A 22253-nucleotide genomic window follows, 5' to 3' on the forward strand; every position below is an offset into this window, starting at 1 on the left:
TTAACAAACCAAATAAAGAGCTGATAAGCATAAACAAGTCCGTTTTAATTGGATTAAGGGGAGGCTTGGCTTGGGGACTGCAAACCACAGAGGAGCTGGAGAAAAAAAGGGCTTTTAGAGATTTCAGATTTTCTGCTTCTTTGGACCCCTAGAGCACTCAGCACGAGGCGCTGGCTTCTAATAAATTGTGCACTGGTGTATTTGTGTCCGCGTCTTATTTCATACATGACATATTCCTCCACCCTCCTTCCCCACCAGCAGGAGCCATGGGAAACAGAAACATGGTTTAATTCTCTGGCTTTGGTCTCAGACCCATTGATGTTCCAGTCTCAGCCCTGCCTCTTCCATGCTTCTCTTTTTTTTGGGGGGGCGGGGGGAAGGCAAACAGGACTTTGTTGGGGAACAGTGTGTACTTCCAGGACTTTTTTTTCCAAGTCAAGTTGTTGTCCTTTCCGTCTTAGTTGTGGAGGGCGCAGCTCAGCTCCAGGTCCAGTTGCCGTTGTTAGTTGCAGGGGTTGCAGCCCACCATCCCTTGTGGGAATGGAGGAGTCCAACCGGCAACCTTGTGGTTGAGAGCCCGCGCAGCAACCAACTGAGCCATCTGGCACTGGCCCATGTGGGAATCGAACTGGCAGCCTTGGGCGTTAGGAGCACAGAGCTCCAACCGCCTGAGCCACCGGGCCGGCCCTGTTAGATGCTTCTCTTGAGCAATTCATTTAATCCTCTAAGCCTCAGTGTCCTCAGCTGTGAAACAGGAACTAGTGGGTTTTATCCTGTAGCCAGTGTGAGGATCTCATGCTGGTAAGTTGCCTGCTGGTTGATAAAGTCACCAAAATGGTAGCTAGGAATAACAGGAGTCAGGAAGAGGGATTACAGTTCCTGCTCCCATGGGGGCTGTCATCCTTCAGGGTCCCACCCAAGTAAAGAGGCAGCTGCCAGCAGGTGTGATACTTGCTAAGTAGACAGGTCCAGAGCCCTCTTCCCAGAGGAAGAGGGGCTAGAAGAATGACTAGGGGTTGGCGAGAGCTCTGCTTCCCAAACTTGACTGTGTGTGCAAATCCCCAGGCATCTTCTTAGAATGCAGATTCTGATTCCCTGGGTGTGAAGGGGGAGCCTGAGATTGTGCGTTCCTAACCCCCCAGGGGCCATGGGAGGTGGAGAGCGGAAATTGACTGCAAGGGGCATGAAAGAACTTTTTCGGCACATGGTAATATTCAATAGCTTGATAGTGATGGTGGTCACGTGATTGCATCATGACTGTTAAAATTCATCAAAACATGTATCTGACGTTGGCAAACTTTGTTGTATGTAAAATATATTTTAATAAAGCTGGTGAAAAAACAAACAAGAAAACCCCACTAAGCTCATAGTGGAGAAAATACGAATATTGACAATCATAATAATTAAATCCCTTCAATGGGTCTGGCACTCCACACATGTTTGTCTCCTTTTTTAGACTAGGAGAATGGATACTTAAAGACGTGAAGCAACATTCCTAAGGCCACACACCTGGGAAGTGGTGGAGCTGAGACTTGAACCTGGGAAGGTGGAGGCACAGATTTTCCCCTTTCCGCAGCAGCCCTCACGCAGCTTCCCAGGCCAACCAGCCTGCCATCTTGTGGCTCGGAAACTGGGTGAATTGCTGGAGAAAGATGCAGCCCTCGCACCTCGTTTGCTTTTAAAGGTGTATTTAAGAATGAAACACTTTTCACAGCCCTGGGTGGCAAGAGAAGGGTGGCATGGCTGGCTTTCCAGGACAGCCAGCAGAGGGGAGAAAGTAGGTGTGCTTTTCCCCAAGGACAGGTTCCTGCCAGCTTCCCGTCAGGACCCAGTGGCCTCATTCCATGTAGTCCACATACAGAGAAAGAATGAGTGACTGTTCTCTGAACCACCATTTTGACGACAGGGAAAGTAGGTGCGAGATATGGAGAGCCTTGGGCCCTTCCCCTCTCTCGGCCTGCTCCCCCAGGGGGGTTGGTTTGTGTAATTCTAAGTCCTACCCATGCCCCCAGTCTTCCCACTCTGGGGGTGATCGAACCCTTAAGGGTGCTTCAGGTGCAGCACCCTGGTTGTATAGAGGGAGAGACAGAGCCCTAGAGAGAGCGGGGCCTTATTCAGGTAGGCTTTCTGAAGCAAAGTTCAGTTCTGTGATGAGGAAGGGAGAATGAATGGATTTGGGATGAAGGTGGAGTTGCTGAAAAAACCACTCTGGTTCAGCCTTCATGGGACAGCCTGGTTCTGAGGCAGGGGTGTGGACTCACTTGTGGAGTATGTGAGCTAACCAGCGAGTGAGTGAGATGTGGGGATGGGTAAATGGGTAAGCCAGTGAATTGCCAAGGAGTGGGTGAACGAGCGAATGAATGAATGATGGATGACAGACGAGTGAATTAATGAGTGAGTGATATTGGAGAGGCAGCTGGCAGTCTCAGGCTCAGTGAGAATCCGTCAGTGTCTCAATAGGAGGTTAGGATATTTGGAGGAAGGTTTCATTGTAAAGGGATATTTACACAGTGCTTACTGGGATGTGAGGACCCACAGAACAGTGGGGTAACCTGGGACTGGTACCCGAGAAGCTGTTACCACCTTCAGGCTCAAAAGAAGGAAGGAACAGGGCAGGTCTCGGAACCTGGCAGGAGAGTCATTTGAAGAAGCAGAAGTCCTGTGACCTAGAGATTAGCCAGCCTACAGCCATTCCAGGGGAAGGGGCCAGGAAAAGTAATTCCTTCCTCCTTCTCCTCCCTCCTCCCTCCACTCCCCAACCCGCATCACCGTCTCCTGCCAGTGCTCTGCTTTGGTTAACCCAGATAGGGGAGCCTCTAATGCACCCCACACAGGTCAGCCTCCAGGGCTGACAGCAGGAAAGAGACGCAGGGGAATGACTCTGTAGGGGCAGACAAATGGCACCCAACACCTCCTGGAAACTGGCCACCACTTCCAAGCCTCCTCCGCCTCTGATTTTCACTCCTACTCCTTTGAAGTATCTTGAAGCAAATCATAAGCCAAGCCAAGGGTGAACGCAGGAGCCTTGCCCCAGCGGGGATAGGCCAGTTCTCTCCCTCATTCAACAGTACAGATTCTGGCAGTCAAGATGCTACCTACACCATCATCTCCCATCCCACGTGCTATTCCAACCATGTGATGTTGATGCTCTATTGAGTGGTAGGGTCTATGTCCCCTCCCTTTGAATCTGGGTGGACCTGTGACTGCAGAAGAAGCGACAGTCTGTGGCTTCAGAGGCACACAGTCATAAAAGTGGAGACAGCTTCTGTCTGGCGCCCTCTCTTGGGACATAGCCTTAGAAGCCCTGACGGCCATGGAAGAAGTCCTGTTCTGAAGCTGCTATGATGGAGAGACCACGTGGAAGGCCACAAGGGGACAGAGAGATGCTTCACATGGTCCAGCCCTTTGACATGTGAGGGAGTGAGCTTTGCGAAGATTCCAGCTCCTAATGCCTAGTGGGACAGAGGTGAGCTGTCCCTGCTCAGACTAAAAATTCATAAGCTGATAAGGGCACAGATCTGGAGCCAGCCTGCCTGGGTTTGAATCCCATTGTTGCTGTGTATTCCCTTTGGTTAAGTGACTTCACTTCCCTGAGCCTCAGTTTCCCCACCTGCAAAATGCCATAGGGTTGTTGTGAGTCTTCAGTTCATTCATCGACACAAAGTGATGAGCAGAATGCCTGTACTGGTTCAGTTCTTGATTAATGTCAGCTATTCTTTATTCATTACATTCACTGATTTTCCTCTGAGCAAGTTCTTCCCGTTTTTAGGACGCCAGTCTCTCCCCATAAAATAAAGGGTTTGAAGCCAGTTTCCCAGTTTCCCTCTGGCTTTGATTTCCTGGCTCTGGGGACATTCTCCATGCTCACCTGCCTGGGGGTGGGGGACTACACCCAGACCCCACAAGTCCCTCCCAGTGGCCACATTCCAGCCCCTATGACACGTTTTTGCAAAATACAAAAGGCACTCCTTCTTCAAGACATTTCAGTGCTATTTCCCAGAAGAATGTCCAGGTGCAGGCAGCCTTGATGTCTTTTGAGGACTCTCTTCCTGGTTTGCAGACGCCTGCCTATTTGCTGTGTCCTCACAGGTGCAGAGAGACAGAGAGAATCTAGTTTCTCTTCCTCTTTTTATAAGGGCATGAATCTCACCCTGAGGGCCCCACCCTCATGACCTAATGTGATCCTAAACACTTCCCAAAGGCCCAACTTCTAACACCATCATATTGGGATTCAACACATGAATTTGGGGAGGACACAAGCATACAAGTTCTGACAATTAAGTTCACAAACTGGTTGCAACGATGCTGCTAACCTATTTTGATATCAGAGGGATTATTCATTATGAATTTGTACCCACTGGACAAACAATTCACCAAGTTCACTATTTGGAAGTGCTGAAAAGGCTGCGTGAAAAAGTTAGACGACCTGAACTTTTCACCAACAATTCATGGCTCTTGCATCACGACAATGCACCAGCTCATCCGGCACTGTCTGTGAGGGAGTTTTTAGCCAGTAAACAAATAACTGTATTAGAACACCCACCCTATTCACCTGACCTGACCCCCAGTGACTTCTTTCTTTACCCGAAGATAATGAAAATACTGAAAGGAAGACATTTTGATGACATTCAGGACATCAAGGGTAATACGACGACAGCTCTGGTGGCCATTCTAGAAAGAGTTCCAGAATTGCTTTGAAGGGTGGACTAGGCGCTGGCATCAGTGCATAGCTTCCCAAGGGGAGTCCTTTGAAGGTGACTGTAGTGATATTCAGCAATGAGGTGTGTAGCACTTTTTCTAGGATGAGTTCATGAACTTGATTTTCCACCTCACATCACGCATAGCAATCCTTGATCCCTCAAGTTAGCCAATGGCAGACACTTTCCTGAGTTATTACAAACTGAATTCCTCATTTGTGAAATCTTCCACAACACCATTAATAAGAATAGTAATGATAATAAAGACAATAGCTTTGCTCTTTTTCCCCCTGTGTGTGTAGTAACTGTGCTCCGTACAATCACCCCAATACTTATATTCCATGATAATCTTGATGTTAGAGGTGAGGAAACTAAGGTTCAGAGATGTCTGGCAGCTGGCCCTGGGTCACACAGCTGAGTCCAAATGTAAGTCAGGTCAGTCTGACGCTGGAGGAGCTCCATCCTCCACTCCTTGCCCATTTTACCGGATAAATGAACGAATGAACGAATGAGCAGCTCCCCTTTTATCATATCACATCAGGGTTTGTCAGCATTGGCACTACGGATATTTTGGGTCAGACTGTTCCTTGTGGTGAGGGCTGGTCTGTGCTTTGTGGGATGTTGAGCAGCGTCCTTGGACACTGAGCACTAGGTACAGTAGCACCTCCCTCTCCCCTAGTTGGGAAAACCAAAACTATCTCCAGACATTGCTACGTATCCTGGGTGCAAAATCCCCCAATTGAGAGCCAATGTATTAGAGGTTAGGGTTTCACATTCGGTTTTGATTGAACATATGGTTCTGCTGCCCTAATTTTGAAACCACTGGATCAGAGGGGTTTTTAATTTCCTACTTTTGGTCCCAAGGGGTCTAAATATTCCTTATAACTATATGCAAAGCTCTGTGTGCATGGATATTTGGACACATATACCCAGCTGTGGACACTCACATTTTTCTGGGGAGACAGTTCATGGTTTTCACAAGATTTTTAAGCTGATCTGAGAACCCCCTTGTGCAGTCCTTTCCCGGTCTGACGACTGGACGTTTGAGGTTTGAAGTCCCCTTTTCTCTTTTTTCTTCGCCCACGCCCCCCAACTCAAATTTCCCTTTTCCATTGTCATTCTGAAAGGGACTTAGGTCATCTTTTCTCCTCCAACACAGTCTCTCCTGGGGAAGAAACTGTCACCTTGCCTCCACTGGCTGGGAAGAGTGGCAGTGGAAGCAAAAAGGAAAGAATTTCTAGAGAGTCACTGAGCTGTGGAGTAAGAGGTCATTGCTTGGCAGTTGCCATGGCAACCTATAAACCAACCTTGCCGCTCAGAACCCAAAGTCACTGGAACACCAGCTCCCGGCCTGCTTCATGAGTGATGGCATTGTCGCTACTTTCACCTCACTCCATGGGTCCTCAGCCCTGGAGAGACCAACTGTTTGCATGATTATTTCCTTCCCTACAGCAGCCTTCTCCATGTTGCTTTGCCAGACCCACCCTTTCCTTCTTGTCTCTGGGTTCATTTCTCTCCCTGGGATGCAGGGTAGTGATTAAACATACGGACTCTGAAGCTAGACTGCCTGAGTTCAAAGCCCAGTTCCATCATTTCCCAGCTGTGTGACATTTGGTGAATTACTTAACCTCTCTGAGCCTTGGTTTCCGTGACTGTAAAATGGGGACACTAAGTGTCCCTGTCTCCCAGGGTTCTGGTGATGATTTAGTGATGTGATAGATAGAAAGCTCCTAGCATAGTGCCCGGCTTATAATTAGTACTTAGTAAATACTAGCTGCTATCATCACTGTGAGTAGTTTCTCATTTCCCTTTCTTCCTGGCCATTGTCTGGGTAGGTAGATCCTCCTGCCCATTCACCCCAAAGTTTGTGAGAGCTAAGAGGTTGGTGCATGGTGTTAAATGTAATTGATGCATTCATCCTTTCCTTGCCTAACCTTTGCTCATCACCTACTCTGAGCCAAGAGACATAAGGAAATCTAGAAGTGAAGCTGTGGTTTCTGCTCCAACATAGCTCCTGCCCTGGTGACAGAGACACACACCAGATTACCGAAGTGACCACAACAATGGCCTTGTCCAGAGCTGGGATTGAGGAGGTCACAGAAGTCACTGAATTTAGTCTTTGTGGATGGGGCACGGGGAAGCTGCCTGGAAGAGGAAGAGCCGGAGTCTTAAGGAGATGAAGACGTTAGCCAGATGAAGACTTTCCAGGTAGAGGGGACGCTATGAATAAAGACACGGAAAAGAAGAAGGAGCACAGTGTGTGCCTATGTGCTTTGGGCAGTCGTGTGCTGGTAAACAACAACTGGCTCTCTGAAAACCAAAAACCAAAAAAAAAAACAAAAAACAAAAAAAACCAAACTGCCTTATTTGTAGCATTTGCCATTTTCCATGGTGTAAATTTTCTCACCATGACCAATTTCAAGCTACCCATGTGACATCACTGAATGTGAATTTGAGAAGAGATTGGCTCTCGAGAACCAGTATGAGGGGGGGCTGCACCACACCATTGGCTTTAGAGGTTTAAGCAGGAGGTGAGGGATAAAAAAAACAGGACAAAACGAAACAATTCAGTCTTACTGGAGAGAAAATTCAGGGCAGCAAAGAGAATAACTCAGGCCTACTTCAGTGGATGGCTTGTGGCTTTTCTCTGAACATCCTTTAACCGTCCCAGTTCACTTCTTCAGAAAATTGACAAGCATCTCCTTGGCACCTACTATGTACGTGTCAGGCCCTGTGCTAGAGCTAGGGAGGCAGAACTCATAATGCATGAAAAGCCATACTAGATGCAGGGAGGCTATTGACAATCCTTTGCAGGCTTCCGCCATAGAGGTGCCTAGACCAGAAGTTATCAACAAGGCAAGTGTGTAAACACACTTTTGTCTCACAGTGGGCCCACAGGATCTCTCCCACCAATTCCTGAGCTCCATGTTTTGGAAACTCTGATTCAGAAGGTCAAGGATGGGACTTGGGCATTCCCGGTTGGGGAAGTTCAGGTAACTACGATGAAGGGTTGGGTGCCTAACTCAGGTCTCGGAAGAGAATTTGGCCCCTGAGTTTTCTCCTTGTCCCTCTTGCCCCCCACTTTAGGACACACAAAAGTCCTACCCATATCGACCGACCGTCTCTCTCCCTTCTGGCTGACTCTTCATTCCCCATAATTGTTTAGTAAATGACTCAGAATACACAAAAATCGTTTCGTTGTAACATATTCCATTCCATAATGGCTGTTCATTTCAGTTAGCTCTCGGTGGCCTGAAACAGAGGCGCAGGGCCCCACTCGATAACTCACCACCTTTGTTTGAAATTGGATTTAAGGCAGCCTGGGTATTGGGGGTAGACTGAGGGGATAAATATTTTATCATTTCTTCCTCCTCGACGTTCTGCCGGATTGTTCTCATTTCCATGTTTCTCCCCCTGCGCACTGGCAGATTGCAGACTGTAAATTTGAGGGGAAATTATAAATGTGCAAACATGATAAATAAACATGTTGCTTTTACGAGGATGGATATTATCACCCAGATTTACAGCTCTCCTCGCCTGCACGTTTTATTGCATTTTGGAAAAGCTGAGCGAGGTTTTCGTGTGTTAACGTTGATCAACTTTCTGCCCTTCACTCGTCACCCCCTCTGAGTCATTTAAATATCAACCTGGAATGGGACACAATTCGTCTCCCTGGAAGTGAATTCATCTTGACAGGTGTTTTCCTTGGGGACAGTTATTTATAGCTGCAAAAGCTATCATACCATAGGGCGCTTTTGTCTCCTCCTCCCCCTTTCTCCTTTCTCTAAAATTGAACATATTTTTGTTTTCCCAGTGGGAAAAAGTACCAAATCAATGGTTTAAATCTCTCCTCTCTCTCTTTCTCTCTCTCTCTCTCTCTCTCTCTCCCCACACACCCTCCCTCTCTCCCTCTCTGTCTCTCTCCATATTTTCTACCCTCTTCTGTCTTCCATCTTTGGGACCAGCTGTGGGATTTTCTTAGGTTCAAATGCCAAGTGTTGCCACCGACTCTTGTGTCACCCGAGCCAAGGACGTGCCTTCTCTGAGCCTGTCACCATCCTCAGGGCTGTGCTTGCTCTCCCGTGTTCCTTGTCACCAACTGATAGGGAGAATTGAATGAGATATTTCTGTGTCTGTCTCCACCTTCCTTCCCCCAATGTCTCTCCAACTAAATGGTGACTGCTTGGGGACAGGAACCTATGTTGGCTTCCTAGTTGGAAGGACAGTTGGACAGGAACCTATGTTGGCTTCCCATGGTTTCTCCCTCCCTCACCTGCTCCTCTGACCCAGGCTCTCCATCTGCCAAAGGATCTCCTCCCAGGAACTGCACAGGCAGACTCTTGGTGGTCCCTTTACCTTCTCTGTCACCTCCCCCCACCCCCAATCCAGTCTGTCACCAACTCCTGTGAATTCCTGCCTCAGCTCTCTCCATGCTACATGCCTCTCTCTGACCCCATAGCCCGCCACTTCTCGGATTTTTGAGTGTCTTCAAAGTGCCAGGTACTGAGCTGTCTCAGACCACTGCCCCCTCTCAAGAGGGTCACCGTAGCAGTGTCTTTACTGATTTTCCAGTTGCCGGGCTTGCAACTCCCCCTGGCCCCTCTCAGTACTTACTGTAATAGCTAAGGATGGGGCAGTGCAGCGCGTGCCTGCAGATTCTGTTGCTAAGGAAACCACTTCCTTGGTTACCAGCCTGGGTAGCATTTGTCTCACTGTGTCTGGATCCTGCTGAGTGGCTCCCACTCTCCAGGAAGATGAGGAGGAAGATTCAGAGAAGACAATAGGGGTGGGGAGGAAGGGAGGAAGGGAGGGAGCAAGAGATAGGCGGAGAGACAGAGAGCTCACAGATCATGAGATATAGAGAGATGTTTACACAAGCAGAAGCAGAAATCAAGAAAGAGATAATGATGAAATGAGGGAGGGAGAGGAAGGGAGGGAGGGAGAGAGAGAGAGAGAGAGAGAGAGAGAGAGAGAAAGAGAGAGGAAGAGAGGGAGAGAGAGAGAGGGAGAGAGAGGGAGAGAGAGAGAGAGAGAGAGGAAGAGAGAGGAAGAGAGGGAGAGAGAGAGAAGGACAAGAAAGAAAAGAGGTTTATGAGCAGCTGGAGGAAATAAAAGAGACCAAGAAAAGGGAAATTGAGAGCAGGAGGTAGTGTGAAGAAACAGTGAGAAAGGGGAGAGGGATGGGGAGAGAACAAGCCAATGCAAGAGAGAAGGGGGAAGGGAAGAGAGACTGGGCCTTGGGGAGGAGAAGGGTCCAGGCAAGACCTGCCCCCAGCACCCTGATTCGCCCCCCCATCCCCACATTGCCTACTGGGAATGTGTTGGCGGCTGCTTCCAGGGTTACTGGAGAAATCAGGAGGAAATCCCAGGCCCTGCCTGTTATCTCCGCGTTCTGGGGCCACAGTGCACTGGAGACAACCGCAGGATGAGGGCCAGGTGTTCTGGCTTCCATGCCAGCCGGGCACGGCCCCATCACCGGGATCCAAATCTTTCCTTTCTCCTGAAGTGCAGGGTGCTGGCACTCTCTGTGTGTGGACGGGACCTCTTGGAGAGGGCACCAGTCGGCCCCAGTCTCTGTGTGACTCAGGCCAGGTAGCACTAGTCTCTGCGAACCACTGTCCCTGCTGAAAGGAGTGACTAACCTCCTGGGGGTGGTCAGGGGCCACCCAAGTCCTTTACCTTCTTTGCCCCACCATCATCTTCCCAGAAGCTTTCTGATCATGTATAAGTATCTGCTCGGTACTTGACAAAATGCAAACTCTGCAGGAATGGGGCGTTTCATCTGCTTTGTTCCTTTTTGCATCTTTAGGATTCGGGGCAGTAGATGCTCAATAAAGATTGTTGAAGAAATGGAAATGAAGGCGTGGAGCCTACTTTGAATGAATGAACATATTTAAATATATTTCTTCTGGGCCTGAAACATAAAGATTTGATTCCGGAGGATGGCTAACGTGTGGATGAAAAGGGCCAAGATGGGCCAACGAAGAGGCGGCTACACTGTCCATCTCAAGCCAAGCTCTGGTCTAAAGGACGTCAGGTCGGTGGTGAGCAGGAGGATATGGCACAGTCTGTGAGAGCCGAGGAGGACAGTCCAGGGGAGCTTGGAGCTAGATGTTCCATGGCTTTCCTCACTTCTGGTCTGGGAGGGTTTGGTTAGAAAGATACTATTTGGAGAAACGAAAGGATATTGGCATATTGGTTCACCGGTGCCGCTCAGCCTGGGACCGGAGTCAAGGCTTGATTTGAGGTCAGGCAAGGGTTCAGACTGAGGCCAAGTTCAGGGCTTATCCAGGGTCAGGACTGGGGCTTAGTCTGTGACCAGAATCAGAGCTCAGTCTGAGTCCGAGATTTGGGCTCAGTCAGGAGACACCCTCAGTATTTGTTTTGGGCAGGTCATGGCTCAGCCTATGGCCCAGGTTGGAATATAGTTAACGACCAGGGCAAGTCTCAGTAGACAGATGGCCAGATGTGGGCCAGATGTGGGCCTCTGGCTAGGGTCCGGGTTCCATACAGGGCTGAAATCAGGGGTCAGTGTGAGGCTAGGATCACGGTTAAGTCTATTCCAGGATCAAGGCTCAGTTTGTGCTCAGAATTAGGGCTTAGCTGTGACACAGGCTCAAGATTCTAGGATTGGGGCTCAGTCTGTGACCAGGTCAGACGTGGCTTGAGGTTGGGGTCAGAGTTGAGCCTGGGGTCCAGTGAGTCCCCGGAGAAGGATTTCTGGAGCCACCACAAGCCGCCAGAGGAGAACGCCCCTGCCCTCGATCCTGGAACAACCGCACGCTCTCCCCTTTCTGAGCCCTTTCTTTCCCATCGCTACTTTCGTAGACCCAGGACTGGAGGAAAGAGCTTCCCTGCCACGAGTCCTCCTGAACTGTGTCGTTGGGTGGGGAGGAGCCCCTCCCTTCCCTTCCCTTCCCCTACCTGTACCAGCTGTTTACCTCCCCTCTCCCCTCTGCTGTCCACGTGGCTGTATGTAAACCCATGTCCCTCCTCCCGCATCCCTCCTTCTGCTAACACTCCCTGAGGCACCACAGAAGCCCCTCTGTCGTGTGAGCAGAGAGGACACAGGGCCCTCCGGTGGGGTATTTGAGATTCACTCCACCCACCAGGGGACAGAGGGGCCTTCTCTGTCCCCTTGTACTCTCACTGGCTGCCCTTCTGCACACGTGTGTGCCCAGCACCACACACTCAGGGACTCTCTCTCTCACACACACAGTCACAAATATACACAAAAGGAACACTTCTGATAGATAACCTCTTCCATACCCATGCACAAACCCAAGCAGGGACCCTTACACCTCACCCTAGTAATCCCCCACACCCACACCCCCTCCACACACGCGCGCGCACACACACACACACACACTGGCCCAGGACAAAGGCATAGAAGACATCTCTCCACAATAAACAGGCACCTTCTCATGCATGGGGTTCATACACACCACCATCTCCTCCACACGTGCACAATTCCACACACGAACACACACAGACACAGCAGAAATGGGACGGTATCCATGCCAGTGTGGGGGGGACAGTCTTACGACACAGAAGGGCAGTTGGACACAGAGACGATTTTACACACAGAGGCACACAGTCCTTCACAGGCAGTTAGAGTTACCAACACAAAAGCAATTAGGTACCCCAGAAATGCTCTGTCTCTTACACACACACACACACACACACTCCAGAGTAACATCCCATTTGTGAATTCGCCTTACACAATACTCAGCCTCAGTGGTAGAATTATCAACAAAACTCACTTTTAATGATGGTGTTGACCTGAGGAATCTTCAGACAGAGGCTTGTGGCCTGAGGGGACCACCAGTGAAGAACTGGCCCAGGTCTTGGACCAAGAGGCTCCCAGAGAGAGCTGGCCTCTGAGTGGGAGGGGAGGCCAAGCCCTCTACTGCTTTGAGAAAGACTAGAAATCAGCCTGGGGGAAAGTAACATGGTACAAAATACATTCAGAGCCCCCTGGCTGGGCGCTGGGGTGGCCCAAATCCTACAGATGAGGGGATCAGGGGGAGAACCACAGGCATGATTCCTGGGCTCTTCTCTTTGCATGGCCAGGTTCCAAGGGGCGGAATGTATTAGTCGTATTCCTCTTAAAAAAATATATCTCTTTATACTCGCCTTCTCCATAGTCTCTTGGCTGTTTGGGAACGAGCATTTACCTGCACCCCAAGGCTTCAGAGGGGATGCTTGGGGTGGAGGCGGCTCCAGACAGAATATAAAGAGCTGTGACCTATGGCTTTTGTGTCTACATGGTGGGGCATGGTACAGGAGCACAGGTGAGGGCTGGGTGTGACGCCACTGGTCTCCAAGGTGGGGGAAGCAATGGGATCCCGGATCAATGCTTTCTAAGATCCATGATCAGGGAATCAGGTCCTCAGGAATCCTTTGGTTTGATATCTCAGCATCAAGGGAGCAGCGTTTGTATGGAAATGAAGAGCCATCCCATTCATTTCACTCCTTCCCCAAGGGAAGCTGGCTCCGCTGGGCTGTGACCAAGGGAAGGTCGTGGGGGTCTACTTTTGGGTTTGGTTCCACCTGATTTGGGGCACCCTTGCTCTCTCACCTAGACAGCAGAGGATCCATTCGTAGGGGTCAGAGGGCAGTGTGAGACCCATGTCGGACCCCACAATGGAGAGATGGGTTACTGGGGCTCTCATTTTTGACTCCGATTCTGCACATGGTGTAATGGTTGGTGTCTTGAGGAACCCTGGGAAGTGGGGTCAAGCATCCCAAGGTCACCTCCTGGATACAGCAGGGGAAACAAAGGGCAGAATTCCAGCCCTGGAAGTGGATGGGCAACCGGATGGTTCCTCAGGAGCAGTGTGACCTGGGGGTGAGCTCATGATGCCAGGGACCCCACATGGTGCTGACAATGAACGTACTGTGAGCACCAGTGCTTCCCCACCCCACACAGAATGCCAGCAACCTAAGGCCACAGAGAGACTTCCCAGCAATCTTCCTTCACACAAGCGGCCTGCACCAACCTTGGTGCCAGCGCTTCCTGGGGGCGGGGGGCAGAAAAGGGGAGGCTATGAAAGCTCAGCCCAGGCGGGAAGGGCGTCTCGGGCTACTTTTTTACAACAGTCCCTTCAGCTCTTGCATGGAGGTCCCCAACACCTGCGGTGAGGCACCCATGTCTCAGGGACACCCAGGAGCCCTCCCTCCCCCAAGGGGAACCCAGAGTGGTGGGGGCAGGGACATGGGAGACAGAAGAGGGTCCACGTGGCTGGAACTCCCCAAATCAGTTGCCTCTGCCATCTCCACAGGGGGCTGTAAGCAGGTGGGGCGTGCTGGACAATCTCTCCCCGCGAGCCTCCTTTGTCATGCGGGAAATTTACTGGAGGCCAACAGCAGCCAAGGGGACTGTCCCCTACCAACGAGGACAGGTGGGCAGGGGTCCCGGGGTCTCGAGTCTCCTGCTGGGACACGCCTCCCAGAGCCGCCCCCAGTGCATCATCTGGGGTAGTAGTCGTCGGGGACGCCCGTGAGGTTCCTGCCTTTGAGGGCCACATCCACCATCTTGATGTAGGCGGAGATGGTCTTCTGCATGTCCGCCGTGTAGGGGTCGTACTCCAGCTTCCGGAGCCCCGAGCGCTTGAAGTTGCCATCCTTCTGGCTCTCCACGCACAGCAGCCGGTCCTCCCGCACGGCCACCCCCAGCAGGCTGACCATCCGGCCCAGCTGGACGAAGAGGTCCTGCTTCAGGTCCTCAAAATGTACCACCAGCACCTTCTTGCCAAACTTGAGCCAGTCGAGCGTGTGCGTGGCCCACCACGGGGCATAGTTCCTCACAAACTCGGGCCACTCTGTGGAGAGGGGAGGGACGGCACAGTCAGAGGGCGGAAGGCTCCAGGGACACAGGTCAGAGGGCGCTGGCGGTGGCTGCAGGGATTCACAGCATCTCCAGATTCCTCCCACCTCAGGGCTGCGACTCCTGCCTGGAATAGTCTTAGCCCTTCCTTCTCTTTGGGGATAACAGTGACATCTGTTTGGTGCTTTACTACACCAAAGACAGACTAGTAACATACAGAAATGTATGCTACTAACATTTTATATTTTAATATATACTTATACAGAGGGTGCCAAAAAAAGTCTACACATTTTAAGAAAGGAAAACACTGTATTAAAATTGTAATACTCAACATATACTGATAATAAAAGGTGAATACAAGGCACGTATATACGTTTTTTGGCACCCCGGTATTAATATATAATACAAGAAACAGATTAATATAGCTATTAATTTACTTATTCCTCACAACAACTCTATGAGGCAGGTATTATTTTCTTCATTTGTTAGAAGAGGAAAGTGAGGCACAGAGAGGTTAAGTAACTTGCTTAAGGTCACACAGCTAATAACTGGCAGGACCAGGATTTGAACCCACACAGTCTGTCTTCAATGTCTGGACTTTTCACTACCAAAGTATCCTGTGTAGTAATAGTTGTCCTGTGTAGTAGTAGTAGTAGTATCTGCTTATAGGATAATAATAGGGCCACTGTACAGAGTTAGTGGGTAAAGCATATCAAGTTTTTAGCATGGTACCCTGTAGCCAGAAGGTGCTCAGTATACATTGGCTCTTATTACTGTGAGTATTCTGGTCGCAGGTAAAATGTTATCTTTCCTGACTCCCCAGCCTCAGGCAGGTGCCTTCTCTGGACTCCGCTGTACCTCCAGGCATGTTATCTGTCTCCCCAACATACTTTGGAGCTGTGCATAGTGAAGTCAGATTATTATTTATATTGTCATCTTTCCACCTTTCTGTTCTACCTTTTTTTGCTTTGTATTGGAGAATCATGTACTGTTTCTTTCTGTTGTTTGTTACCTCGCTATGGTAAAATGACAGGAGGAATTGTCACCAAAATTGGGAGGGTGTGTTTGGGATCCTCTGACTTGAAAGACAGGCTACAATAGAATTCGGGAGATTCCTCGGGGAGCCATGGAGAGGAACTTGAAGAGACAGCTGGTCTCTTTGGAACTGGGCTGCTGGAACTCGACAGAAGCCTAAAAGCTGGGGTTACTGGGGGGCGGGGGCGGCTGGGAAGATGGTGGGGACAGAGAAAGAGACTCCTGCTTCAATTCTGAGCCTTAGCTGGAGAATTATAGGGCAGGCACACCGAAATCCTGAAGCCAGACCCACTGCTTTTCATGGGGACATCACCACCCTCCAGAAGGTTTTGTTTATTGAACGAGGGGCTGTGTGTCACCCCAGCTAGGCTGGGGAGCCCAGCTGGTTCTTAATAACTAAATCCCCACGCCTTGCTGGGTAATGGATACCCATGATTTCATTTAATCCTTACGACCACCCTGAAAGGAAAGGACTAATGTGCACTTATCCCCAATGAAGAAACTGAGGCTCAGAGAGGTGAAGTGACTTGCCCAAGGCCACACAGCCAGGAAGCACTATCCTGACCTGCCTGACTCCAGGTCCTGATCTTTCCCAGGCACCAGCAGCCTCACCCCCACTTCTTCCCACTGCCTTATACCCAGCAGGGCCTCAATAAATGGTTGTTGAACTAAATTGAAATTCCCAACTGCCAAGTTGCAATGTGATAAAGGACTCCTCTTTCTTGGCAGAACATATCGAAATCTGTGGTGGGGCTCCTGCTCCCCCAGGGGCCCCCTGGAACACCATGGCTGCTTGGGAAATATTTATGCTGGTGACAAGGATTTTTTTTCTCCTTAAAATATATTATTTACAATGTATCTAGCTAATTGGGCCCATACTGCTATAATGGGTTAAGACCAGATGTATCTGTGTGATCAGAAAAAATTTAGCATTGTACACGGATAGTCTATTCTATTATTTTTTAATTTTTTGTTTTTTAGAATTTCTCCACTACTGAGTCACCTTACAACATTCCTGGTGATTCAGGACAACTGCTCCTCCCATGGCAGATGGTCGGGTGGATGGATATGGTGCTCAGACACTCAGTGAAACACAGATCTATCTGTACCCTTCTAGGCCTGGCCCCTTCTGACCATCGCAAATGGTAGCTGGAGGAGGGCTGCAGGGTGGTCCTCAAAGACAGGGAAGGCCCCTTCTGCATGGTGGTCGGCGTCCCCCAACTGGTATCCCTAGCCCTGGATGCAGGTGGGATTGAGATGACAGGCATCCTGCTGACTGCAAACCTCCCTGGGATGGGAAAGTAAGTTCCCTGAGCACCTACTGTGTGTCAGGGCTGTGTTGGGCACTTTGCATGCGTTATCTCATGCAGTGCCCACAAGAAGACTGGAGAGTAGGAATTCTTAGCCTCATTTTATCCACAGGGGGAAAGGAGGCTCAGTGGCATGAAACCACTTGCTGAAGGTCACACAGTGGGCATCCAAAGCAGGATTTGAACCCGTCTATCCCAGACTGAGCCAGGCTCCCACCCTCCTAGCACACCCTTTGAGAGCTCCTGTTCTGATCAACTCAGGCACCCTTCTTGCTCTAGATCCTACTCTACGACTGCTCACATCGTCTTCGGGTGTTGTCTAAAACCTGGGGTCTGTTCACAGATGGCTTTAGAGTCCGACTGCCAGTGTTCGAAACTCAGCTCCCTCTCTACATTTGCTGTGTGACCTTCGGGACATTAGTCGATCTCCTTGAGTCTCAGTTACTCATCTGCAAAATGGTGACTGTGCTAAGAACTGCACCCTAGAGACTGTGCAGATGGAATGGAATCAGATTTGCAAAGACCCTGGCACAGGGCCTTGGATACAGGAGGTGCTTGATAAATGCTGGCTCCAGTTACAATTATTCTTGATGTTGGCCCCCCAGCACCTCCGGGACGTCCTGCAGGCCCCACCATGTTGGTCAGAGCTTCCCTCCAACACCATATTTGATATCCAGGATATTTCAGCAGCAGATGTTCCTGCCCCCACCGGCACAGATTCCCCACTTGAAGCTCCTCAATTACTTCATTGGAAAGGAGAAGAATAAAAATTAAAAATAAAAGCCCTCGATTAGCTCAGGATTTCCGGGAATTGATTGCTGCCTTCAAATTGGGTAATAAAGGCAGCTGAGCTGAGACCACCGCTAACCATGGCTGGTTCCACCGGAACTGTCACCCACGTGGGCCTGGCAGGGCACAGGCTGGCCACTCTTCGCTCCATCTTCCTGCCCATGGGAGGAACTGGGGTCTGATTAATAGCTTAACTGTACTTAATTCCCCACGGAATCACTAAGCACAGTCTCTGTTTCATTAAACAGATCCAGGACAATTCACCTTGTGTAATCATATCACATAAAACTTTGCTTTGGACGCACTCCAGGGAGATTGTAAAATTAACGTTATGGAACAAAAAGTCGGGGTGGGGGAGGCCAGTGCAGGAGCCTCGACCCACCTATAACTGGGAGAGGACCGGGCAGGGTGGGTAGACATGCTCAACAGCTGGGAGACCTCTGCTCTGGTGGTGGTGGGGCGACCCTTACATTCTAGGTTGAGGGCTTCCAAAAGCAATTCTCAAACTTTCAAGTGCACACGAAGCTTCTGGGGGAATCTTGCTAAAATGCTAATTATGATCCAGTGAAGCCTGGGGGTGTGGGGGCCTGAGATTTGCTTTTCTAGAACTCTCCCTGGTGAAGCCCATGCTGCCGGTCTACAGGCCACACTTGGAACAGCAAGGATTTAAGCGAGTGGTTCTATTATAAAACTGGAGGTTGCGTCAAAAATACCTGGAAGGATTGCTAAAATACAGACTATAGGGCCCCCTCCTAGAGTTGCTAAGTCATCAGGTCTGGGTGGAGCCTGAGAATTTGCATTTCCTACTAGCTCCCAAATGGTATTGACATTGCTGGTGCAGCGGCCTGTCATGCGAGATGTCATGCAGGGTCTCTGCTCCCACTCCCCACGTAAGAACGCAGGACATGGCGAGGCCAAAACGGAACACCCACGGAGCCATAGGTAGGGGAGTCACACCACTATAGTCTCACTGGCAGCTGGGTTGGAGACACAGGAAGCAGGAGTCACACTGTTCGCAACCCTCACTGCACCGCTTGCTGGCTCAGCCACCATCTTCTTGCTAGCCCCCGTTTTCTGCTAGCGTAGCCACAGCAGTTATATTAGTAGCCAATGGTTCACTGGTTACAGCTAACAGCCCACTAGCCACAGCGGATGGCCATCCAATCACAGTTGATGGCCATTTACTACCCGCGTGAGCACCTTTCCATGCGAGGGCGAGAGCTTGGAAACTGTACTCCTGGCTCTGTCCCCACAGGGCCCTACAGCAAAGGTCTCAAACTTAAGTGCCTACGGGATCCAGATGTTAACAAAATGAGAGGAACGGGCTGGGTGGGGACGGCGGGGCTTGGGTTCTTCGGGGAAGGCTCTCAGCCAGAGCACTTGAAGACTTGGGTCAGGCCCGGGAGGGGGCACTGGGAGAAGCACCCCCCCATCCCAGATTAATGTGGGGACCCCCACTATGACATGCCTATGCTGGAACCCCCTCTCCCCCATCCCCTGCAGCCTCTTGGCTCAGCCTGTTCTGGCGCCTCCTTTATCTTTGGTTTTAAAGCTCCCAGTAGTCTTGAAGAAGGAAAAAGAGGTAAGGCAGCTCCCAGGAATTAAAATTGTCTGAACATGAGACAAGGGGCTATGCCAGGAGAGGAGAACCTCTGAATGGATGCCTCAGAAAGTCAGCGACACCCCCAGGTAAGAGAGAATAGCTAATGCCTGAGTTTGAATCCCAGCTGTATGGGGCTGGGGCTTTAGCCACGGGACTTGCTCCCTTCCTGGGATGGTTTTCCCACCTGGGAAATGGAATGGTAGGATGGTTGTGGCCACTTTCCTTACCTCCTTGGTAATTGGAGGGTTTCAATGAGATAATGAAGGCTAAATGCCTGGTCCCCCATGAACTTCCTGAGTCCCCTTCCTTTTCACTTGGGGCAGCAGGATGCCTGGGAAATGGAGAGCTGGGTTCTAGTCCTGCCACTATGGGCCCAAGTGACCCTGCCCTCTTTATGGGCCTGTTTCCCCACTAATAAACAGGATGAATCAGTGGTTCTCAGTCCTGTGTGTACACTGGAAGAAGCTGGGAGCTTTAAAAAATACTGATGCCCGGGCTCCACTCCAGTAATGGTCCAAGGTATGGCCTGGGCACTGGGATTTTCCCATACTGCTCTGGGGACTCTGATGTGCAGCTGGGCAGAGGACCACTGGGTTCAGTCATTTCCCAGGTCCTTTCCAGCTCGACAAGCAGAGTCTCTGCTCCCGGGACTGGCTCTTGCCATTTGCTTTTGCAGAACTTCTCTGCCTGCCCCTGACTGGTGTTCACTGTCAGTTGTTCTACAAATAAATAATTCAGAGGCCGGTTTCTTCCTGGGAACAAGGGAACAAATGTCACCACCTGTCCAACTTCCACCTCCTCAGAGAGGGGGAGCCAGGCAGTGGAGGGACAGATGGGCCTCCTTGAGTGACAGGAAACCAGAGCACAGTTGGTCAGGCAGGCCCAAGAATTTTAATCAATGACATCAGTGTTGAGGGTGTGATTGGTGGGTCGCCGAATTAACATCATCCTGCCATGCTCAGATCCTCTCTGGGGAGGGGCTGGAGCTTTGGAGTAGCTGGGAGCCGGGGATACGGTTTGAAGGAGCAGGAAAGACCCCTGGGCTTGAGGCTGGATGAGGTGGGAGGAGCTCACATTTACAGAGCACCTCCTGGGTGTCAGAGGCTCTGGGCTGGGTGATTCATATCCATTGACATTTCACCTACTCCATTATTATGGGTTTGCACAGTGGTTAAGGACATGGGCTCTGGAGCAAGACTCCCTGGGTTCAAAACCCAGCTCTATCACTTTCTAGGAAAGGTCCTTTACTTCCCTGAACTTAGCTTGTACATCAACGTAGCTTGTCTCTTCTATTTAAAAAATGTGTTAATTTGGGGATTTAAAATACTCATGGGTGTTTCTTGTGATGGTGATAATTGACATAGGCTTTTACGACCTAGGGGGCTTAAAGGTACCCAAGATGGCAGATGGGTCAGATTCCAAAGTTTCTCACCACCACCCTGGGCTGCCAGCCTGCCTTGAGACATTCATTCACACAGCAGTCATCTATCAATAAGTGTCAGAGTTGAATCTCAAACCTAGGTCATCTTAATGAAGTTCAGTGCTCGGGGGCCATCACTGTCACTTCCCAGCTGTGTGACCTGGGACAAGTCACTTAACTTCTCTGAGCCTCCCAACCCACAGTTTTTGAGTTTTCATTAAAATGATGCTCTGTTAAGTGATCATTTGGGACCTCACAGGTGCCCTCAGGGCCACTCAGCTGCTGACCTTGGGCTGGGCTGGATTCAGGTCTCCTGACTCCCTCCCAGAAGAGGGCTCTTGAACCTGCTTCAGTCAATCCCACAGGAGGGTCTCCATTTCCATAATGAATCACATCTACTGACTTTAAAGGGTTAAACCTTTAGAGCCCCACCCCAGTCATTATCCCCTACTCTATAGGTGGGACAATCTAAGTCCTGGGAAGTAATGGTGCTTTTCCTGGAAGTGGTAGAGCTGGGGTTTGAACCCACATAGCCTTGCTGGAGGGCCGTGTTCGTTACCACTGTGCTACCATAACAGCCCAGCTCACAGAGGCTGATGCTGGGATGTGGGAAGTGCACCTCCTTGGCTACCAGCTGATAAACCGGAGCCTGACACACGTGCCTGCAAGGAAGCGCTCCTGAATTCCGAGAAGCCAGCTCTGGGCACCGCCCCTGCCCCTCCCAAGGCCGTGCCCACCCCGCCCCAGCAGTACCTTTGCCCTTCCAGTGTGCATGTGCAGCAAAGCCGATGTGGCCACCGTATTTCCGGTTGAACTCCGCCATGAGGGCCTTGTAGGGGTTACGGATGAGCAGGATGGCCGCGTCGAAGGCCTCGATCTCCTTCTGGCCGCTCTCGTGTGTCTTGATGCAGATGGTCCTCCCGCTGCGCCAGTGGTCCCGCTCACCTTTAAACCCTTCCCACAGCCAAGGGGGTGGGCAACATGGCAGGTAAATTGGGGGAGGCAAGAAGTCCAGCCCACCCCCTTCTGAGCCACTTCAGGAGTCCTCATATGTTCACTCGCCAACTCCTTCATTTACTCACGTATTTATTGAGCACCTACTATGTGCCAGGCACTGTGCTGGGAGCTGGGGATAAAATGATTTGCATAAAGTTCCATGGTTCTTACTGATTTTGAGAGTCAGATTATTCAAATAGTGACACAGATGAATGTTGGCTGAGGCATGATTGATTTGTCTTTGGGTGGAATCTACATCCCTCCCCCCCCCCCACTGATGTTGGGCATGGCCATATGACTTGCTTTGAATGAGGGTGGAGGTGGGTCTTTGCCAAAGTCTCAAGTTACAGCACATGTTTCTGTTCACTCTTGTGTGCTTCTGCAAACACGCTGAGGGCATGCCAAGGAGGGCTGTTGGTCTCAGATGGCGAGAGACACATGAAATTGATGTGGATTCAACCTGGAGTCTGGAGCTGAGCAGCCTAGCCCAGATCACAGCCCTAGTCAGGTGACATCCAGAAAGGTTTTCTGGGGGGAAGAAGTGCTTAAACTGAGAACTGAAGCATGAGGAGGA

General features: G+C 50.3%; 1 protein-coding gene across 2 annotated transcripts in view; it reads right to left on the reverse strand.

Moving 5' to 3' along the window:
• Positions 1-12438: 12438 nt before the first annotated feature.
• The window catches only part of WSCD2 (WSC domain containing 2), a 102081-nt gene continuing 92266 nt past the window's right edge, over positions 12439-22253 (reverse strand). For both annotated transcript variants that reach the window (XM_081036651.1, XM_081036652.1), the window contains exons 8-9: positions 21437-21637; positions 12439-14521 (exon numbers count right to left, since the gene is read on the reverse strand). In XM_081036651.1, coding sequence (XP_080892777.1) covers positions 14169-14521; positions 21437-21637 — 554 coding nt within the window. In that variant the 3' untranslated portion in view covers positions 12439-14168. The remainder of the gene's footprint in view (positions 14522-21436; positions 21638-22253) is intronic.

Source organism: Rhinolophus hipposideros, assembly GCF_964194185.1.
Source record: "Rhinolophus hipposideros genome assembly, chromosome: 24".
NCBI lineage: Eukaryota > Metazoa > Chordata > Mammalia > Chiroptera > Rhinolophidae > Rhinolophus > Rhinolophus hipposideros.